Source organism: Nesoenas mayeri (assembly GCF_963082525.1).
Source record: "Nesoenas mayeri genome assembly, chromosome: 2".
In the NCBI taxonomy this organism is placed as follows: domain Eukaryota; kingdom Metazoa; phylum Chordata; class Aves; order Columbiformes; family Columbidae; genus Nesoenas; species Nesoenas mayeri.
This window is the reverse complement of record NC_137543.1, coordinates 34,525,944-34,547,836: the sequence shown is the minus strand read 5'-3', so window position 1 is coordinate 34,547,836 and position 21,893 is coordinate 34,525,944. Positions and strand designations below refer to the sequence as shown.

The 21,893-nt window shown below is 39.8% G+C and overlaps 1 protein-coding gene across 1 annotated transcript in view; it reads right to left on the bottom strand.

Annotated features, from left to right (window-relative positions):
- Positions 1 to 21,893, bottom strand: part of STAU2 (staufen double-stranded RNA binding protein 2) — a gene marked incomplete at its 3' end in the record, with an annotated part of 173,483 nt that overhangs the window by 128,834 nt on the left and 22,756 nt on the right. The window contains exons 4-5 of the mRNA XM_080339785.1: positions 19,176 to 19,335; positions 16,723 to 16,858 (exon numbers count right to left, since the gene is read on the bottom strand). Of these exons, the coding sequence (XP_080195911.1) occupies positions 16,723 to 16,858; positions 19,176 to 19,335 (296 nt within the window). The remainder of the gene's footprint in view (positions 1 to 16,722; positions 16,859 to 19,175; positions 19,336 to 21,893) is intronic.

Genomic DNA, 21,893 nt, shown 5'->3' with positions numbered 1-21,893 from the left:
ATTTCTTATACAAATCCTTATTTCCTTCAGTTTAATGAAAACAGTACCTTTATTTAATGCTATAAAATGCTTAACTGCATCCCACAAATATATAACTTACTCTCTTTACCTAAAAAATGAGTTAACACATAACATGCAAGGTTAACACATTAGTCAGACACAATCTACCTTTAGTATACAGTAACTTCGTGTTGAGTTTTATCCTTTTTTACTTCCATGTCTTTATACTTTCTTTTAAACTTTGTGCTAAGTCTGTGAATACTTCATGAAGTTAATGATGATTCCCTTTTCTTTTTTTTTTCTTTTCTTCTTTTCCTGAGCCAGAGACTCTGCAGTTCCTTTGAGTTCCTTTGACTAACTTAATCAAAAAGTTGCCTCATGTTTTCATGATCACAGTATCGAAACATTCCTGAGTGAAAAACAAAAGGGAGGGGGATTGGGTTTAACATAACATTATCTAATGTGGAAGCTTCCCAGGAGAATTTGTGATGACAAGAAGACCATCATATTGCCACATCACTGTATCTCTGAATTTCAAGTTGCTCAATACAGACACTGGACTGAAATAAACATTTCAATATTTACTCTCTGCTGTACCACTACTTTATTTACCATTTTCAGTAAATACGTACATCAACAAGTAAAAAGCAGTTGCTCATCAATAGTAATTAGAAGAAACCAACAAAAAGCTACAGACAGTAAGTTAAACACTTTAACAGTCACGAATCAGGGTAACAAGTAATAGAGCACACATATTGAGCCAGTCTGTAGCACTAGTTATAGAGAGATGCTTCCATACACAGTAAGTCCAGATCTCTGCTTCCAGTTTTATTTCTCTCTCTCTCTCTCTCCTTCAGTCTAAAGCCTAAAAGTCTTGAAGAAGCACTTTCCAAAGTGCCAGAAGGGTCTCCAAACCAGCCCTAATACATTTTTTTAAAACAAATAACAGCTAGTGCAAGAGATATGAGAGGGGGGGAAAAGAAAAAAGTCTAAGAAGTAAAAGGAAAAAACCTAGGGAGAAAGGATCACGAGATGAACCTTTCGAAGTACTGTACACTGGAGAATAAGGTAGAAAAAACAAGCAAAAAACAACAATCAAAACAAGAAGAGAGCACAGAACAAAATGTTATGTGCATCTGAAGAAGTATTTTTATCTATCAACCAAATAACTAAGTAATGAAAATGGTCAACACAACTTCCACTTATTCTTGACTGCAAAACCAGCATAAATAACATAAGAACATAACAAGAATACAGCCTCCAGAGTTTAAAGCATTGAAAAATGTCAAGTGGACAATGCTGAAATGGAAATGGGGGCTGGGGGAGGAAAAGATAAATACAAGGAAAAAGAAAATGTTCCTTTTCGTGACATAAAATCAAGTACAATAAGAATAAAAGAGAAAACATAATGAAGCTGTGATGTGCACTGTGTATTTAGAGGTTAAAGCAGACATCCAGAAGACAAACATCTCAAACTCTTATCTACTCCAGCTCATAAAATTTCCCATGAACTGTATTACTCACTAATCTTTACAAGCATGTGGAGTGGTTACTGAGAATGCTGTCCAAATACCCATTACAGTAAAAGAACATAAACAATGCTGCATATCTGACTACAGTATCATTTTCTTTCTACATAAGAAACCCATGTCAAAAAAAAAAATCACATCACTTGCCAGGCTAGAGACTAAGCAAATAAGAAAATGAAGTACCTCACTCATTTAATTTTATCATATATTTATACTGGTAATACAATGCTAATAAAAATGCTACTAACAAAATCATCTCAGGCCTAAGACTTCCTAGGAATTAATTAACCTAAATGTCCACAGAGGAAGAAGGCCCAAGAAAGCTCACAGTGTGATTCTCACCATCGAAATTAACTTAAATTGAAGTAACGAAATTAACTTAAATTGAAGTAATGAGTGTACATTGGGCTACATTCTGTTCCTACTTGGAGGAATATAAACATACAGGCATTAAATGGCATTATCCTGAGTAAAAAAGCTTAACCTATCATTTTAAACACAGCAATTAAAAGATTGAAAGTAAGAACAAACTTAAAAAACACACTTCATTCTGGCCTAACGAATCTCCTCCCAGCAGCTGAGAAGAGCTGAGGATGCACACTCTCCTACCTTGCTACCTATCATCTCCGCATCCTCTGAAAACGTACTATCATGGCCACAGCTACAGCTTCTGACCAGAAATCTTCCCATTTGCGCCATGAGACATGCAAAGAAGTGAAACGTGAGATAGAGAGAGCTTGGTCAGCTGGCCCGGGAGGGCACTTTGTGTTGCCCTGCACTGATCCGATCAGGATGCTGAGAACAATGTGGATGGCCCTACGAGGGCAGCTTTATCCACACCGCTGAGGGGAAGGGAAGAGGTCTGTTAATCAATCATAGTGAAGTCTGAAGGGGCAAAAAGGTCAGAAAGTAAAAATATGAGTGGTGAAGTCTTCCAGTGCTTTGATTCCTTTCTACATAAAGCATTAAAAGCTTATTCAGGGAAGCTTATTCAGGAATAGCAGACATACTACTCTTTCAACTTTCAAATGTTAATGGGCATAATGCATTTACATCAATGACTGACAAGTATATGAATTCATTGCTAATAAAAAACATAAAAGTGATGCAATAAGGGTGCAGTAGGAGGGGTCACCAGTGCTCAGTGACTTTCTTCAGCTGATCCACTGAATGAAATTTAGTACTGAATATAAACACAGGAAAAAAGTTGGATCATGTTAGATCAATATACTAAAATGTAAGGTTTCCGACTTGCTAAAAGGTGGGATATGTAGTAAATGTTTATAAGATGGTGTGGATCAGTACTCTAGAAAGCAGGGACTTCAAAGAAGACTTAGAGGGTAGACATGCCAAGGACTGTTGATCATACATTTTTCTGAAATGGCCATTATGATGTTGGTTATTACAACCAGGCTCACTAGAGAAAAGCCTGAGGACATCATGCCAATGTGTGAAGGATGGTGTGCTAGCCACGTCTGCCGTCTTGGTGGAGGCAGGGGATGGAGATCCATGTGGCAGCCATGGTGACTGATGTGTTAGAAACCATGAAAGTGCCTGAGAATGGTCATGTAGGAAATAAAGCTTCTCATTCCAAAAAGGTGGAGGGATCAATAGCTCAGCTGAAGTGCACCTACACCAATGCACGCAGCAGGGGCAACAGGAGGAACTGGGGGAAAACTACGGCCTAGTTGCCATCACAGAAACACAGTGGGATGACTGGCACAACGAGAGTGCTGCTATGGATGGCTTTAAGATCTTCAGAAGGGACAGGCAGTGGCATAGCCCTGTATATTACAGAGTATATTGTCTAGAGCTTAATGGCAGTGACAATACGGTTGAGTATTTATGGGTAAGAATCAGGCAGATATCCTGGTGGGAGTCTGCTACAGGATGAAGAGGCAGCTGAAATATTCTATAAGCAGCTGGGAGAAGCTTCACAATCGCACGCCCTTGTTCTTGTGGGGGACTTCAACTTACCAGATGTCTGCTGGAAATACAACACAGCAGAGAGGAAACAGCCTAGGAGGGTCCTGGAGCAGCTGGTCAGTGAGCCGACTAGGGAAAGTGCCACAATGGACCCGTTCACAGAGAACCTGTGGGTGATGTGATGGTTGGAGACCATCTGAGGCACAGCAGCCATGAAATGATAGTTTTTGATTCTTGGAGAAGTAAGGAGGGGGGAAACATAGTGACAAAGGATGAGGAAAGGCTGAGGTACTAAATGCCTCTTTGCCTCAGTCTTTACCAGTAAGACCAGTTGTGCTCCAGGTACCCAGCCCCCTGAGCTAGAAGACAGGGACGGGAAGCAGAATGAAGCCCCCATAAACCAAGGGAAAATGGTTACTGACCTGCAGACACACGCAAGCCCATGGGGCCAGATGGGATCCATCCAAGGCCACTGAGGGTACTGAGGGAGGTGCCAAAGCCACTTTCCACCATTTATCCGCAGTCCTGGCTAACCAGGGAGGTACCAGTTTACTGGATGTTGGCAAATGTGACGCCCATCTACAAGAAGGGCCAGAAGGAGGATCCAGTGAACTACAGGCCTGTCAGTCTGACCTTTGTGTTGGGGTAGGTTATGGAGTAGATCATCCTGTGTGCCATCATGTGGCACATTCAGGACAACCAGGTGATCAGGCCCAGACAGCATGAGTTTATGAAAAGCAGGTCCTGTTTGACGAATGTGATCTCCTTCCATGACAAGGTGACCCACTCAATGGATGATAAAAAGCCTGTGGATGTTGTTCACCTGGACTGTGGAAAAGCCTTTGACACTGTTTCCTACAGCATTCTGGCTGCTCACAGCTTGGATGGCCATACTGTCTGACGTGTAAAGAACCGGTTGCATGGCCAGGCCCAAAGAGCTGTGGTGAATTGAGTGAAATCCAGTTGGCGGCCGGTCACAAATCATGTTCCCCAGGGCTCAGTGCTGAGGTCAGATCTGCTTAATCTCTTTATCACTGATCTGGATGAGGGGATTGAGCGCACCCTGAGTAAGTTCACATATGACACTAAATTGAGTGGGAGTGCTAATTGGCTTGAGGGTAGGAAGGCTCTACAGTGGGATATGTACAGGCTGGATCCATGGGCTGAGGCTGATTGTATGAGGTTTAACAAGGCCAAGTGCCAGGTCCTGCACTTGGGTCATAACAACCCCAGAGAGCGCTCTAGGCTTGGGGAAGAGTGGCTGGAAAGCTGCCTGGCAGAATGGGATCCGGGGTTGGTGACTGACAACCAGCTGAACATGAGCCAGCAGTGTGCCCAGGTGGCTCAAAAGGCCAACAGCATCCTGGCTTGTATCAGTCATCATGCCCCTGTACTCAGTGCTGGTGAGGCCCCACCTCGAATCCTGTGTTCAGTTTTGGGTCCCTCACTACAGGAAAGACATTGAGGTGCTGGAGAGAGTTCAGAGAAGGGCAATGAAGCTGGTGAGGGGTCTGGAGCACAAGTCTTACGAGGAACATCTGAAGGATTTGGAGTTGCTTAGCCTGGAATAAAGGAGGCTCAGGGGAGACCTTATCACTCTCTACAACTACCTGAAAGGAGGCTGTAGTGAGGTGGGTGTCCATCCCTTCTCCAGTTCATCCCCATTTCACTGAAACAAGTCTGACACTGATGCTGTGAATGCAGCTATCCTTTCTGTCACAATAACCAATTTAAACAGGCATTCCTCTTTAAAAAAATCCTGAAAAGACAAGCAGATCTTCAGAAGATGCTGGGAATTAGCATTTCAGAAGACATGTTAACTATATTTTCACTACTGTAGACAAGACCTGAAGAGAAACTAACAACATGGGTTGCTGGCAGGAAGTTCTGCATTCAGACTCATTATCATAAAAGAATCTTGAAAACCTTTCTTGAAAAAATTTAATATTTCCTCAATCTATGGCAGAACTTTATGTTCAAAAGGGACAAAGACCTTGGACTGGGAGAGAATACAATTCCAGTCATTTCTTCCTGAGTTATAAGCTGATAAAAATTAGCCACTGAACTTCTGCTTGCTTCCCTCAAGAAAATTATGACAGCCTCTCAAACTAACCTTCGAGCTGTAACAGCAGTTCATCTGTGTCATTACCCAAAAGGCAAGCAGAGAAAATATTTACTGGTAACCAATGTTCAGGTTCTGGATACAGCAGAAAGGCCATAACAAGAAGGGGGACCAACTAGTCTTTGTTTCATCGAACCTGTATCTCACAGGACTCTCGAAGGCTTTTAGCAGAAGTACAGGAAAAATACAAGGCTGAATAAAAAGCTAACTGTGGAAAAAAGAAACACACCCAAAATGTTCCTGCTCCTGGAAAAGCATTCTGAATCAGTGCTTATTTTCATACACACAACAACAACATTAGCCTTCTGTCCATATACTGAAAGTAAAGCTGCCTTAAAACAAACAGGTCTAGAGAAACGAATTGGGGACACCCAGCGAGCTGCAAAGCCAACACACTGAAGAGATTCACAAGGTGCCAGGGCAAGCTGTGGGCTCTGAAGATCTTTGAATCAAAAGGTTCACAGGAACTCTCCCAAGTGGAAAAGCAATGTTAACAGACAGACATTAGGTAACCAAAGATGAGAAGGATCTGTATTTCACCTTTCATGTTTTTCAGCCTAAGTGAGAACAAGGAAAGTCATGGCTGAAAGTTAGAGATGCAGATCTGGGGCCAGATGTACCTTCTCCAGAGCAGAGAAACATCTGAGGAAGCTGAAAACACAAAGAAAAAAATCTACCAAAACCTTGTTCCATAAATGGAAGCTTCAGGAGAAATACCAAAATGTGAGTGAAGGACTACAAAAGGACAGGGCAGTCCCCTTACCAGACAGAGTAAGAAACTGGTTTGAGGAGATCACTATGTCCTGAAAGAAAATGAAGAAAAATATTAAGAGAAGAATAAAGTACTGGGATTCAGGAGCTCCTCTGTAAATAAGGCCAAAATGTCATTGACAAAACTATTTAATCTTGAGCAAAGATAGGTTAGAAGAATGCAATGGTACAAAATATCATGTCTTACACATTTCAGGCATGAAGAGTGATGAAGCATTTAGATGCTCTACAGCTAAGGCTAAAAAGATTTAATGATACCAGGTAAGTGATTGACTTGGAGAATGAAGAGACACTGTACTGCAAATATTGCCCACTAAGTTTGCTCTACATTATGTCTGCTTGATTTTTAGTCTGCATAACATTTCTTTTAACAGCTGTCAATGTAATACTGTAAATATACTTAAGAGTATATATTTTATTGATCCCTGACAGGTTAAACGCACCCATTAAAGCAGTGGATGGTCGTGACAGGATGCATTTGTCAGAAGGATGACATGCATGCTGTGCCAGGACACGTCACCTAATACCATTTTGTGAGCACTGTGAACCTTCACCGTAACAGGCCAAGGGGACTGCAGAAAAACCGCTTTAGAAAATAATTCAACGGAGTCTGTAGACTCCACAGCAGGATCTGGGTTTTCTGATCCCAGATACTCTATGTATTTTTATGATTTAAAACACTGTAGAAATTAAACATTAGCTGTCAAAAATTATATTGCAGGAATAAATATCGTTTGTTGTTTTAGGAATTTTTAGATTATTTTTACGCCAACGATACTAATCACTATTGTCTAAACTGATAGCTACTGGCAATGGCAAAGCTCATCACCTGCAAGCTCCCTTGCCACTGTTCTTTTGGGAAAACTATCTTAAGACAAACAGATGTTTCTGCTGTTTTAAACCAACAGGAAATGGACTGATTTTCTCCCTTTTCCTTTCCTAGAAACAAATACTAGCAAAGAAAAACCCTAGCACAGCTGTACTCAACACTTTCATTACAACAATATGTCCGTGTGGGAGGCAGGCAACGAGTGGGAAGAAACAGGCCAGGGGAAGTGAAATGTAGCATGCAGAAGATGAACACAAAGAATTCATTTAAAAGTCTGTGAGTGGATCATTACACCATAATGTTGATCCACTAGCAGAGTAATAACAGTGTGAGGTACAACACTTTGCTTTAAGATGCTATCTGAATCCTGTCTCCACTGGTCATGTTCAAAATCGAATCAATTATCAGCTGGAAATCTCAATCTCTTCCAAGTGAATAGATGTTCAAATCATCAGAAAGCTTCATTAGTGACTGCAGGTTTGGCGGCCGAACTGCAGCCTTATCTTTAAGGAAATGTCTTTAGGTTAAGCCTGAGAAAATAAAAAATATGGTGAAATCCAGGATTCTTGCTGTCTTTGCACAGAAAAACCAAACACTTCAGTTTTCACGGCTGACAAACTGGCACCTTTTACTCACACTAGGTTTACATAAAAATGGAAAAATGGCATTGAAGTTACTACATTACAGCCTCAATCCTTATAGAAGAAAACTTCAAGAAAAAGAAGAGATAAAACATCGCAGCAAACCTGGTTTTAATTGCTTTATGCTGGAATTATGACATTTTAAAGTCATGAAAAGCTTCAGAATAGAAAGAGGCAACTTTTGAAAGACTGCTACTGCTGTGAAGTTATTGCACCAAAACACAAATTCATGCTGCCATCTAATGGTCTAAACCAGCCATTTCCAGCTGAACAATTACATTTCTAACCCGAACAATCACTTACATTACTCTTAGGACTATTCTGCCTTTGCCTAAATTTTAACTCTCTGAAATCCGTATCTGATGCTCAGAATGAAATTACAGTGTATTTCAGGAGATAGAACCTATTCTAACCAAACTCTTAATTTCTATTTCCAAGTAGTTTTTAATACTTCTTCCAAAAGTGCGTTTGTGCATTTGTCCAAAAGGCTGGGAGAAGAGCAAAGAATGCAGAAAGGAGTTTTTGCAAAGTCAGTCAGAAAACATAGTTATCATCACACCTCTTACTCCATAAAACGCAAATTTTAAGGACAAAACTTTGCCACGCGGACTGGAAATTCAGGCCGAGCACAGCTGACTCCTTCTGGCCTTTTTAAGGGAGGGATGCTGTACCCTGTGGCTGAAGTCTGAAGCCAACAACGGTAGCAAGGTAAAAATCCCAGTGCCACCCTACACTGTGTCTCACCAAGGGGTTTATTCTCCTGTCACTAACTCAGTTCAATGCAAGAGGCTTCCAAACCAAGGGTTTGCTTCACCTGGGGAGTGAGGGCACTGGTGTCCACAGCCTAACAGCTTTTTGCAGCAAAATACTGCTTTGTTCAATCAAAAGCATGGCAGTACTTGCATGCCTGCCTCTCTCTACAACACTTATTACCTATGTATCTAGCTAAGACAACCTCATGATGTGACACATTACTGGTCCACGAAAAGCACAAGTTTCTCATAAACAGCTGAAGTCTTGGTGGATTATTACACAAAACGTTATAATGAATAAACCCTGCTTTCATGGTTTCCTTCCATTGTCTACACCTATCAACATGGGAACATTTGAAATGCTCTAGGGTATCTCGCCTGGCCTTCAGCCGCCCCTCTAGTAAAGGTCTCCTCTGGGTATTCTGCCAAATCCACTGGTTCCATGTGGATGTTTCAAGGACCTTACAATGATCTCAAGCGGAATTACAGGTCTATGTTTAGGCAACTTAGTGTCCTCACATCTGCCACACTACATATGCTTGGGAAAACAAACAAACAAACAAATAACTGTTTTGTACACAGCTGTGCTTGAAATTTCCCCTCTGTTGTAGAAAGCCTCAACAGAAAGCCTCAATAGCTGGAATTCAGCAACAGATAATAGGCTAAACATGGGCCTAGAGTCATGAAAAGACTCCACAGGGTAATCTGAACTTTACCTTCTCCAGGCTACCAGTTGATCTAATAAACACTAGATTGAAGTCTTTCAGATACAACAACCCTTTACATTATGCACTGGACTATCTGTGCCTCTAAAGGATGAGGATCTCCATGCAGAGAGGTGTCTCCTGCTAGAAGTTAATCAGGGTGCTCAGGCAGTGAAGAAGGGCTTCTAAAGGCCAGGAGAATTTCTGCCTTCATTCTCTTTCTGTACATTAGATAACTGGGTTGTATAACTGTAGGTGCACTTCTGAAAACATTCTCAACAGATTTTACATTGTCTCCTGCAGGGCAACCCACTCACTTCAAAATTTGGCTTCTACAGCTGCTCTTCTGGATAGATTTTCCTTTTTTTTCCCCACAGGACTATGTAACTTTCATGAAACAAATGAAGTTGGGTGGGGATTCAGCCTGCATTGCTAAGCACTCATGTCAAGTAACACTACCCTCAAATCTGTTCCATTTGATGCATGTATTAAATCTTTAACTCTACATTCACTGAAGAAACAAAGTTTTTGTTTTATTGCATTCTTTCACCATACAATCTTTTATTAATCTGATCTGACAATTCTAGTAATTTATCCAATAATCACACAGTCTATCCTCTTTTCAATTGGAGAACAAGTCAGTCCACTATGAAGCCAGCAGTTGCAGATGTAGTTGGCCGAAGACCAGTCTTCAAACTTCCTTTTAGTATACCTCATTGTTAAAGTGTTGATTCATTATTTAAGGAATTAATCCCCAGGGCTGATGTAAGTAATTTCAGGAGCAAATAACCCCAAGTAAACAGTCCCATGCAGCAGCTCAGCACCCACCAGGGGAGCTACCTACCCGGTAGGTAGACCTACATGCCCACATGGGGTGATGCCCTGTGCTCCGTGGCCAGGTAGCCTGGCTGGCTCCAGAAGAGGCAGGAATGTGCTTCCTCTCTATTTCTCCAAGTCTGGTCTTCTAAACAGCACTGTAAAGAAGCATTCACTAACATCAAAGAACTATGTGCTCAGAATGACAGGGCTGTGAAGAAAAAGAAAAGGAGGAATAATCTGTGTGCTCTCCCCCATGAGCTATGGAGAGGTGACAGTCTCACCCTTACTCTGTAGTATACGATATATACTTATAGTATACAATACATAAGCAACCACAAACCAACTGGCATGAAGGCTCCATGCAGCAGAAACTGTCAGAGTGCACAGAAGCTGCAGTTAATCCCAGGGACACCACCACTTTGCGTGACACACTTCTAGAACTATCACAGCATCCAAATTCCTCAGAGCCAAGCAAGAAACTGTTTTAATTATCTTTCTCCCATTCCTTAGCTTGCCATTGTTTTGTATTTTCTTTGTTCCTATACTCCACAAGTGCTTTTAATTTTGAAGGATTTTTTTAATAAAGGTTTTTCAAGCTCTCCAGATTGTAGTGAGACACATTTTAAGGAGTTTATATAATAAATAACTTCTGAATTTTGAGTTTTGTGATCTCTTTGACACTACTTTCTATACTAAAACATCAAAAGCTGTTGTTCAGTTGCTAGTGGTTTTATTTCTCGGCTGAAAACACTTAGTTTGGGTATGTTTGTAAGATACAATCTCTGTTTTGTCACTTACAGACATTCTATAATTGAAAATACTGCAAGACAGTTACACTTCAGGAATGACTCTCTCCAATTCTAATGGAAGGAAAAAAAAAACAATAAACCAAACCAGCACTAAATGGTGAAAAGGCAAGCTGGATGACCCTGCAGTCAGAATCAGTATCTTATTTTATTGTGTAATTGTTCTAAATTGAATAGTCATGTTTTTACATTTTTTTACATGACTTAACCAAACTGCATACACAGGGCTGTGAGGGAGTATGGGTTCTAGCCTTGGCTACAGATATGACCAGTATGCACGTTTCATCCTCAGCTCTGCTAGTATTTCTCAAACCCGACCTGCTGTTTCAACGGTTGGCCTCTTCTGAGTAGCATGCCAGTTCTTGTGTCAGTTCTCTTGAACCGTGCCAAATGTGCTGCTGACAAATGCACAGCCTACATCAGTCAGCAAACAATCCTCAAAAGTACCAGCACTTCCTTCCCCACAGTCACTTTGTAAAGCTCTTAGATGAGCCACACAAAATGCAATGTTCATTATTTGTAGCTTTTCTGTTATGTATTTTGTTTGAACTCAAAAGGTCTTCATGTGCCTTTGCTGCAAAATTGCTCAAAACTCCAACTTGTGAGGCTTTAAATAGGTAGTATACAACTGGTAAATTCTGAGCACCAAAATGTTTTTTCCCTTTAGTGTAATCTCTGTTAGTAATATAGAAATGTTTCATAAATAAGAAGTTGTCTAACACGGCTGGATTCAGAGTTGAGAATTTTTTAAAAGCTCCACAAAAAACTTCCTAATACCAACCCTGTATGGATTTTACTTGAATAAAAAATACCCAGAGAGGACTCTCAAACCATCTCACCAGAGTGAGATGAAAAAAAGTTTTAATTTCTTATCTATATTGTGAAATGAACTGCAGCATACACACACCAAACCTAACAAAGACCTAAGCTGATAACTTCACACGGTTCAACCGAGTATCGCACAGATTTCATCAGCTCAGGACAAGATGCAGCGTAATGGCAATGGCCCAGTGCTGTTAACAACCTAGTGAGTATTGTATTCACTAGCCTCAGAGAAATGCCAGGTTAACACATCCATCCATACCTCATCCACTCCCAAACTGGACCGTATTTTATCTACTTAACTACACCTTAAGACGGGAGAGGACTTGCCCCTGCACTTCCTAACTTGGCACAGGAAGAGATTTACAAGGCTAACACCTTACCCTGGTGGTACTCACTGCTTTAAATGCCTTACCAAGACCTTTGCAAGTCTGGAGCCTTGAGCTTTTTAACCCTTCAGCTTCTTGGCCAGTGTTTTCCAGAGTTTCTCTGGCTGTATTTTTCCCTTGCTGTTCTCCCCATGTTGTTATTCTCAAGGCCCTCCACCTGCAAATACCAATACGTTGACAGCGTTGTACCCATACTGTACCGTAGTCCTCCTCTCCTCTGCCCTTTTCCTATCCCTTAGGAGTAGTTTTTGGTACACGCGACAGAGCTCAGCAACATGCACACACAAAGCTCAATATGTCCCCAGTATCCAACACCTGCCCTGATGCAGTAATACCAGCATCATAAGCAGGAACAAGTAGCAGAGAGCCTGAGCAGGTCCTGATGAAAACCACAGAATTACTATGGCAAAGTGTTATGGGGAACACTTGCTGCATGGGAAAGGACACTCAGACAGGAATGCTCATCTGGGAACACCCACCACTTCCCTTCCAAGCTGGACACTGTACTTTTCTTTTTCCTGTCGCTTGTCTGCTTTCCTTTTTTCCATGAAAATAACTTTCCCTTTCAGTATCAATTGATGCCATCAGCTGCAAACCTCGCAAATGGACCTTTGCACCTCGCACATAAGTGTGTTTCAACATGCTCTGTGAAACAGACTGCCCATACAAATATGCTCTACTGCATGTGAGAGTGTACTTCTCCACATGCCTAAATCAACCTGAGCAGCCCTTGACTTCCACACACACATTCGCGCCTCTTTTCCAGTGAGGGCACAAGCTCTTGTGTGACTAGGTGAGGAGGCATTTATGTACAGTTTTAAATCTAGGACTCGTTTCTCCCTTCCTCTCCCCCTCCAAAAATTGTTTATTTTCTGAGCAGCTCAACTTCCAGAGCTGGAGCCAGGAAACCTGTAGACACACTGAGGCTGGGGACGAAGGAAGGAGGAGGAATCACTGTCACCTCAACATAAATAATCTGAGCCTAAAACGGAAGCCACTCCTCAACTTTGCATACAAACAGCAGCTCTTTGACCACATTTCCATGAGTTACTGAAAAGGATCTTTTGTGCCTCTTGAAAAACAAGACTTAACTGGTCTAAAGATATGCCCTGGGATGAACTTAATACTTAATTTTTTCCTCAAGCCATTCATTTTGCCAGAATCAAAGTTCCCTAACACAATCTGCTAACCTTAATTTGTACCTTCACATATCTGAAAAGCACATTTTTTAAAGAGATCAGTAAAGAGCATTTAGTCACCGTATGAAAGATAGAAACAACTTCCAACTTACCATATTTTGTATCTGTTTTAACAGATAATAATCTCCAGTTAGAAACTGATTAATATTAAAAATATTGATTACAGCATATTACCCACATTATTTTTCAAATATTATTTTTAAATGGTCTTTGTTTAGTTGGGAACTTCAACTCCACTTTGGTTCTACTACCCAACTGCTGAAAATCAGCAAATGAAAGCTAAATACAACACGGCAGTAGAAAATAATAAATGTAACATACCAAACCACGGGAACACAATACAGTACTATGACACATGCGTCTATTTGGGACTTAGCTGGGTATTATAGTGCATCCAGAATCTGCCTGCAGACTTCCCTCTGGTGAGGGTGGGCAGGAGGGGCAGAGGAGCAAGGTCCTGTGCCCAGTCTGGCTGGCAGGACGGGTCTGTGCTGCACAGACACCCCAGCTGCAGGATGGGCTCGCTGCGAGAGAAGGGCAGGCTGTGCCACCTGCGTGGCCTTGCCTTCATCTAACAGCACGGCAAGGAGTTCTCATGTTAATCACAGAATCACAGAATGTTTGGGATTGGAAGGGACCTCAAAAGATCATCCAGGCCAATCCCCCTGCCGGAGCAGGAACACCCAGATGAGGTTACACAGGAATGTGTCCAGGCGGGTTTTGAATGTCTCCAGAGAAGGAGACTCCACAACCCCCCTGGGCAGCCTGTTCCAGTGCTCTGTTACCCTCACCGTGAAGACGTTTCGTCTCCAATTTAAATGGAACCTCCTGTGTTCCGGTTTGAACCCATTACCCCTTGTCCTATCATTGTTTGCCACCGAGAAGAGCCTGGCTCCATCCTCATGACACTCAACCTTTATATATTTGTAAACATTAATGAGGTCACCCCTCAGTCTCCTCTTCTCCAAGCTAGAGACCCAGCTCCCTCAGCCTTTCCTCATAAGGGAGGTGCTCCACTCCCTTAATCATCTTTGTTGCCCTGCGCTGGACCCTCTCCAGCAGTTCCCTGTCCTTCTTGAACTGAGAGGACCAGAACTGGACACAATATTCCAGATGTGGTCTCACCAGGGCAGAGTAGAGGGGAAGGAGAACCTCTCTGGACCTACTAACCACTCCTTTCTAATACATCCCAGGATGCCATTGGCCTTCCTGGCCACAAGGGCACAGTGCTGGCTCATGGTCATCCTGCTGTCCACCAGGACCCCCAGGTCCTCTTCCACTACGCTGCTCTCTAATAGGTCGTTCCCCAGGTTATACTGGAACCTGGGGTTGTTCTTGCCTAGATGCAAGACTACACTCGCAATACTCTACATCATCTCTGTTTTGCCTATAGGAATGATCAATTGACTAGGCACAGTATTATCAGCCATCCTGCATGGGCAACTGTACCCAAAGAGGCGCAGTGAAGCGGGCAGGCAGAGATTCTGGCCCTCTGTCCCACTCTGTCTGTTTGTTTTGTGAGCAGAAAAATCCAATGCCTTCAGCCAGCTAATGCGCCCAGAGGAATAAAGTTCATGTACCATTTTACGTTAACATAGAAACACAGTGCCCATGAAAAAATTCCCAAAGAAGTCAACTTAAAAACTGCACTAGACATTTTCTATGAAAAGATATAGCATCTTAAAAGTTAGCAACTGGCAAGTGTTTCAGTGTTCTGCTTCCACAAATATGTTTCAGTAACTAAGTTCAGATACCCGAATTCACCACTTTATGTTTTTTACTAGCTTGCTTTTTTTCCAGCGTAGCCTTTTTATCTGTTAGTCAAACTAATCTCATAATAAAAGCAATTCAAATAAATGCAGGATTTATAAATATTAACAAAACTCATTTCAGGCACCATAGTTAACTTTTTAAACCATGACATATGTAAGCGGAGACTGAGGTCAGCACTGACTAGAAACACAACACAAGTAATACAATAATCAGGCACTGTTCTGTAGAGCAATGAATGCGTTTTCTTCCAGGTTATTTTTGTTTCTTTGTCTTTTACAGTTCTAGCTATTGTTGCTGTTAAAAAAAAAATCACAATGAAATGTCAAAGCCCTAAAGTTATCATGATTTAAAAATCTGGGGAAAAATAAAATAAGATTAAATCAACTGAAATATTTTCTTCAGACAATTCTGAAATGCTGCATTTTCCTTTCAAAGTCTTTAATTTTTAAGTATTGTTGTACATTCAGTATCTAATAAAAGAGTAATTTTGAACCAAAACATTTCCGCAGAGTTCATAACCTCATTCTTTCTTACAATTATGAAATGCATAAAAATTAATAGGAAATCCATTAAGCAACCCTTTATAAGAAAGGCAACATTATTCACTGATAAAACACGCTATTAGAATTTCTGACTTGTTGTTTTGTTTTTGTTTCTTTACAGATTACACTTGGTATCACCCTTGGAGCTCCAAAAGACCTGACCTAATATAGTTCCTCTGCAGAAGACTAAGGAAAAATGGGAAGAAAACCTATCTCAAAAAGATAAGTAATTGAGATTGCAAATTAATACATGTTACCCTAAGTTTCTCTCAGACTGTTGCATTAGATACAAATTACACTTTGTTCAGGTCAAGCTAGAACTGTTTTCTATCAGTACTAAAACTGTACAAAAAACATAGATGAAGATATTCCAAAAAATCAGAACATATTGAAAAACTAAATATTTGGACGGTCAGTTAAGAAAACTGCACCACCCACTTAAATTTTCAAATTTTTTAATCTTTAAGAATCTGATAGTTTAAAAACAAAATCTTGAATACTATCTTCTTAACAGTTACTCCAATTTACTACAGTAATGACAGCATTGATGGAGATCACTAAATATAGGTTTCAGAACTGTTAAGTAAAAGATTTTTCCTAACCAAACACTGAGAATTAAGGAACTGAGATAGTTGAGCAGGCAGAATTGTTAAAAAGTAGAAACCCGAGAACGGTTCCAAGTCAGTTTTCTGGCAGCGCTCCTAATTTTTTATCAAATTTCTATAAAAAAAGAGTGCTTCATTTTTAATGATACAGATTCTAATCACACAACCCAAAATAAGAACAAAGGAAACCAAAACCTCTCTCTGAAGTATAATGCTCTGCCTTCTCACTGCCATGGCTGTAGACTGGAACTCCAGTATGTCCATTAGAAAAACAGAAACAGTTGGTTTACTTGTCTTTATTCCTTTTGACATGCTTAGGTCACCTGTCTTCTTTTAGACCGAGATTATGTGTGTTTCTAAATAAGGCTGCACAGACTCTCCTTAGTAAAAATCTTGGTTTTATTGTACTCTCAACCTATGAAGTTCATAAAGATTTTTAACACACTGGTAAGCAAATGATAAAAAACCATCAAATAATAGAAAACGTACAAACCTCTGATTGTACATGCCCCGGAAATTATAATTTGCTCTATAATTGGGAAGTGGCTTTGGATCTAATGGCCTGTAGATGGCAGGCTCTCCTCTTTTCATAGCCAGACCATTCAGCTCCACTGTTGGAGTTATACTGCCTGCAAAAAAAACCCAAAGAATACATGTAAGGTGCGCTTAAACCACAAATACTGCAAAACACAGAAGCAAGACTGAGATGAGCAGCAAAAAGAGATCTGCAATAAATTTTCTGCTCTTAAATCAATAAAGAAGAAACTACAATGACATTTCAGTATCTCTAAAAGTCAGGAATATAGATGCCAACTGAATCACAAGCAATGAAAAGGAATACTTAAAACATTTCTCTCAGTGCATTCTCTATGCAGTTTCAATCTTCACATATGAATGAGAAAGTCAGTGCTATAATCAAGCAGGTTATTAATCTTCCCAATGAGAGTATAATACATTATGACACTTTCTGAAAGTATCAAGACTAAAGAATAATGTCTCTTCTCACTAAATACCATTAAATAAAAGCAACAAATAGAGCAAAGAGGCAATAAAACAAGCAAGCAGTAACAGGCACTACTGCAGTCATTTGCTAGTCTTACAAGAAGTAAGAAAAATATTTCATCTGCAAGACCTAAAAACTTAAGACTATGACTAAAAACTAATGATCTAACAGGAATGATCTAACTGAAAATACATCTGCTGGAAATCAGTGTCACTACAGCCATCTACTGGTGACAATACAAAAATAGAAACCAGCCAGCACTTGCCCACTTGCAAGGTCTCCAAAATGCCAAATAAAAACGTGCATTGTGACTTTTTTTTTTTAATTTAAATAAAATGTTCAGCTACAGTATTCTCCACTTCCACTGCAGTAAGAAGATCCTAAATTAGGTAAATATATATTCCAATAAAAAGTAGTTAATATTTTCTCAAAATATTTTCTTAAGCCATTCAAGTGAATCTAGCCTCAATACAGCTACGATAAATCTGCCAGTTTGCCACTGAGGCTTTATATGCCAAATAATGAAAGTTTTTATGCAATACTTATTCAAAAACTTCTATCAACAATCATTGTCATGTTTTCCAAAGCAAGGAATCACTACGAATTCGACTATATAATAGAGATGCAAAATGTAATGTTGATGAGAAGATACCTGTGCCTATACAACACACATTTTTTTAGGGCAAAATCACAGTGTTAAGTGACACAATTTTTAATTAATTCTCTTAGAGCCTGCTTCTTTCTTTATCTGCTTTTCCCTTTAAGAACATGGTCAAAGCCAAAAAAAATGTAGAACCTGAGTGATAATCTGCAGTGTCAACAAATAAGTTCATGATCCATTTTTATAGAGGTGTGAACCTCCTGTTTCCTAAACAGCTGAAGTCACAGGGACTCCAAAAGACACACGGCAAAACCAGCATCCTGGATCAAAAGAACCAACACACAGATCTCCGAAGTAGAAAGTGAATACTATTGCACCACTCTCAAACAATGCTTACTGGTTAATGCTCAGGATAATACTCACAAGCTCTAAAGGAAACTTACTTCTGCTTGTTTTCTAACATAGAAAAGATTAACTGCAAAATTACTCCATCTTAAGAAAGCAGCTGAAGATTTTTTTGAGAAGGGTAGAGGAAGCAGAAGGAAATAAAAAGGGAAGAAGAGGAAAAGGGGGAGAAAAAGCAGTGTAAAAAAGAAAAAGGAAAATATTACTTTTTTCTCAACATTTGCTCTCTTCTCTATTAGTGCAAAATAAAGTTAGGAATATGTTTTTATTTATTTCTTGTCAAACAAGTCAGAACAAAACATTGAGCACACAGCTGAAAAGTGTATCTCTAAAGGTGTTGCACTCATAGAAGGCAACTCACAGGTAACACCTCAAAATAAAAGATGCAAGACACCAATATACATTCTTTCTATTGTTCAAACAACAGTTTCTACAACCATCTAAAAGCTTTTCAAAAGCATAGGTTCCTGTGAAGGAAAACTCACGATGCAGAAATTACTTGTCAAAGTTCTCATGTAAAATCTTGACCTTTTATTTGCATCACAGATGCAACTTCACAGGACTGAACAGGATGAAATTCCCAATTTCATGAAAAAATTAGCTATGGAACTTTTTGCGAAAAGTGTTTTACTATGGTAATTATGGTAGTTCAATCTGGTTTTGTCTTTTCTACTACTTATCACATACAGTCACTTCGTATACATCCAAGCCTTATCTAAATAATATATTCACTTACAGTTCAACTACTTCAGGTATGCGCATTAAAAATTCTCCTGCGCAAACACACTAGAGGTTCTTCATTATACTGTCATACCTATAAGATCGCTATGTTGATTCTCATCCTCCAACTTAACTTATATCTTGTTAAATTTATTTATTAGTGGTAGAATATTTCAACAATTCAACAAGATTTAACACACAGAGGACAACGTCATACCTGGATTATTGTTAACATTATTTTTGGGTGGTCTAGGCGTTGGTTTGGGTAGGGTAGTTTCATTCAGTGCTTTGCTAGCAGCAGCATGTTGGGCCTTTTTAATACTGCTTCCTTCAGCTTCCCAGGTCTGTTCTCCGAGTGTCAGCTGCACTGTGAACATCTTCAAAGACAAAGAACAGGTAAACACTGGCAAGATTATCACTGCAGATTAAATGAATATGTATAAAAACTTCCAGGGCTGAAGAGAAACTGTGCTCTCTTTTTGTTGTATTCCACTGTCAGATAACACAACTGGTTCTTACAGAGCTCAGTCCTTATCAATGGGCAACATTTGGCCTTTTAAATGACAAATAGTGTAAGGTTAACGTGAACTATCAAAGAACAGGATACTATTTCAACCAAGTAACAGTAACTGCAAGTTGGTCCTATGCTGTCAGAAGACTGTAAACGGGTTAGTTAAGACCACATTTCTTCACACATCTGAACACATTTAGTCACTTTTACCTGTAGAAGACAGGTAAAGAATACTACTTGAAAAAAGAGATCATTTTGTAATAATTCTGAATGAATAGGATTGACTGCACACTCTTCAAGGCAGTGGGGAATTTGGCTCAAATGTTTTTAAACAGTGAAAGGATTTCTCCCACTACCACATGTCTGAAAATAATGTACATTGTTAGGGCAGAGTCACAACTCAAATATGTTCCAAAATGTAAAGTAAGAAATGAAAGAAGTATTAACTTTTTGAATGAAACTGCAGTTCTTTAATTTGGAATCTATAAATAGGAATTGTAAAAATTCAGAGTTCAGAAACAGACTACTGATAAAAAGCATATCTATTTCAAAACCTGCAAACAGGATAATTTCATCAGTATCTATGCTGTGCAAGTCATAAAGATAAAACTCAACACATATTTAAGACCTTATACAGTCTATCTTCTGCATGATACATACATGTTCTGTTTAAATTTCAGTATCTAAGAGTGAGAGAAGAAAGGGTTAAGAACTCAGTGTCTTTTCCATACCAATTCCACAGAAGTAAGGCAGGATTTAATAGTTAGATATACACAGTAAACTAAGATGCAGCCACCTCAGAAAATAGACTAACTTACTTGAGGCAACATAAAGAAATCTACATATTAGTTTGAGCAGTATATGAAGTAAAATTTTCATTTGGATAGCTATTCGCTCTATATTTTTAATAATTATTTAAACACACTAGAATCCAGGACTGGGTATCTAGAGATGGGCATGATGGGCAACCTTTTGCCTTTACAGATATTTTCACTTGGCATGTACTTGCAAACAAATATCTGAACACAAGTATGTACATGTCTCCCAACTTGGCCCTACACGCATGCACAGTGCATATGAACTCAATGCTATAAATATATACCTGTATCTTAATTACAGGCTTGACTTTTGGCTTACTGTAATTTTCAGAAGCACAGTGCAAGTCCCCATATCACAGTTCCTGTCGCCATGTCATTTTTTCCACAGTAGTCATGACAATTTCCTCACAGACAAGGCGTAAGATAGAAATAGTTTCTTAATTTTGCATTCGCTGAAACCCTACCCCCACCTGAAAGCTAAGCTGGGTATTAGAGCTAAATACCTGCAATTACATAAATTAGCTACAGACATACATCCGTATTACTAAAAGAACTGAAATTTAGTTTCTGGATCTGGCATTTATATTGTTTATATTTTGCAAGAAGGTATCACTGCAGTGTTTTTTAGGAGGAGAATAATCTTGAATTTCAATAAAAATAGGATGAATAACAGCTACTTATCTACCTATAACTCTCCTGTTAGTGCTTAGAGCAACAAACAAGAATTAAAGAATAAAGGGCTTGCTCAGTGTCCTGGTTTTGTTAAAAACAAGTTTCTCTTTTAGTGAATTTGCCTGTCAGCCTTCATATTAGCTGCATTTTCCTGGAAAACCAGATACATGTTTTGGTAAACATAGCAATGGAATGTTATTGATAGGGATTGATGAACATCTGGTGAGAGGGGCAACAAGAAACAGGTGACCATGAAACTGACCAATGGAGTATAACATCCCATTCACGTGAATACTTCATATAAAAGTGGGAGATCACGAGGATCTTGTCCCTTTTTCCTTATGGCCGACATTAGGAGAGGACCTTGCAAGTCGTCCCTGCAAACTGAGGCCTAGTGACAGACTGAATCCAGCTCTGGTTGGCTGCAGAGTCCAATCCAGGATTTCGGGTGCCAACTCTGCAGTTGCTGGGACTTTCAAGATTTGTTTTGTATATTTTGTATTATTTTCTATATTCTTATTAGTAGCATTAGTAAAACATTTTTAATTTTTTGAACTCTCTTCTCTCTGTCCTTCTTTCCTTCCCAATCGCCTGTCCTGAGTGGGAAGGGGGGAGAGGGAGGGGCTAAAGGGGAAGTGGGGGGACAGGGGGTTAACAATACCTCCGCCACGGTTTTATTGTCACTACGCAATCAAACCCTTGACACTCAGTAAATTTCTATAGCCAGAGCTCTAACCATCTCAGCCCATCTGACAAAACACTCCTGCAAAAAAACCACACACAGTAGTAGGTGGGAATTTAATTAAAGAAATAAAATGGCCTAAAACCGAAGTCCAGAGCAGCCAACAAAGTACTCAAGTTCTGTAAGACTTGAGCTTACAGTTCTGCTACCGACCATGAGGCACTTCTCACCAGTTTTCTGAGGAAGTTTGTA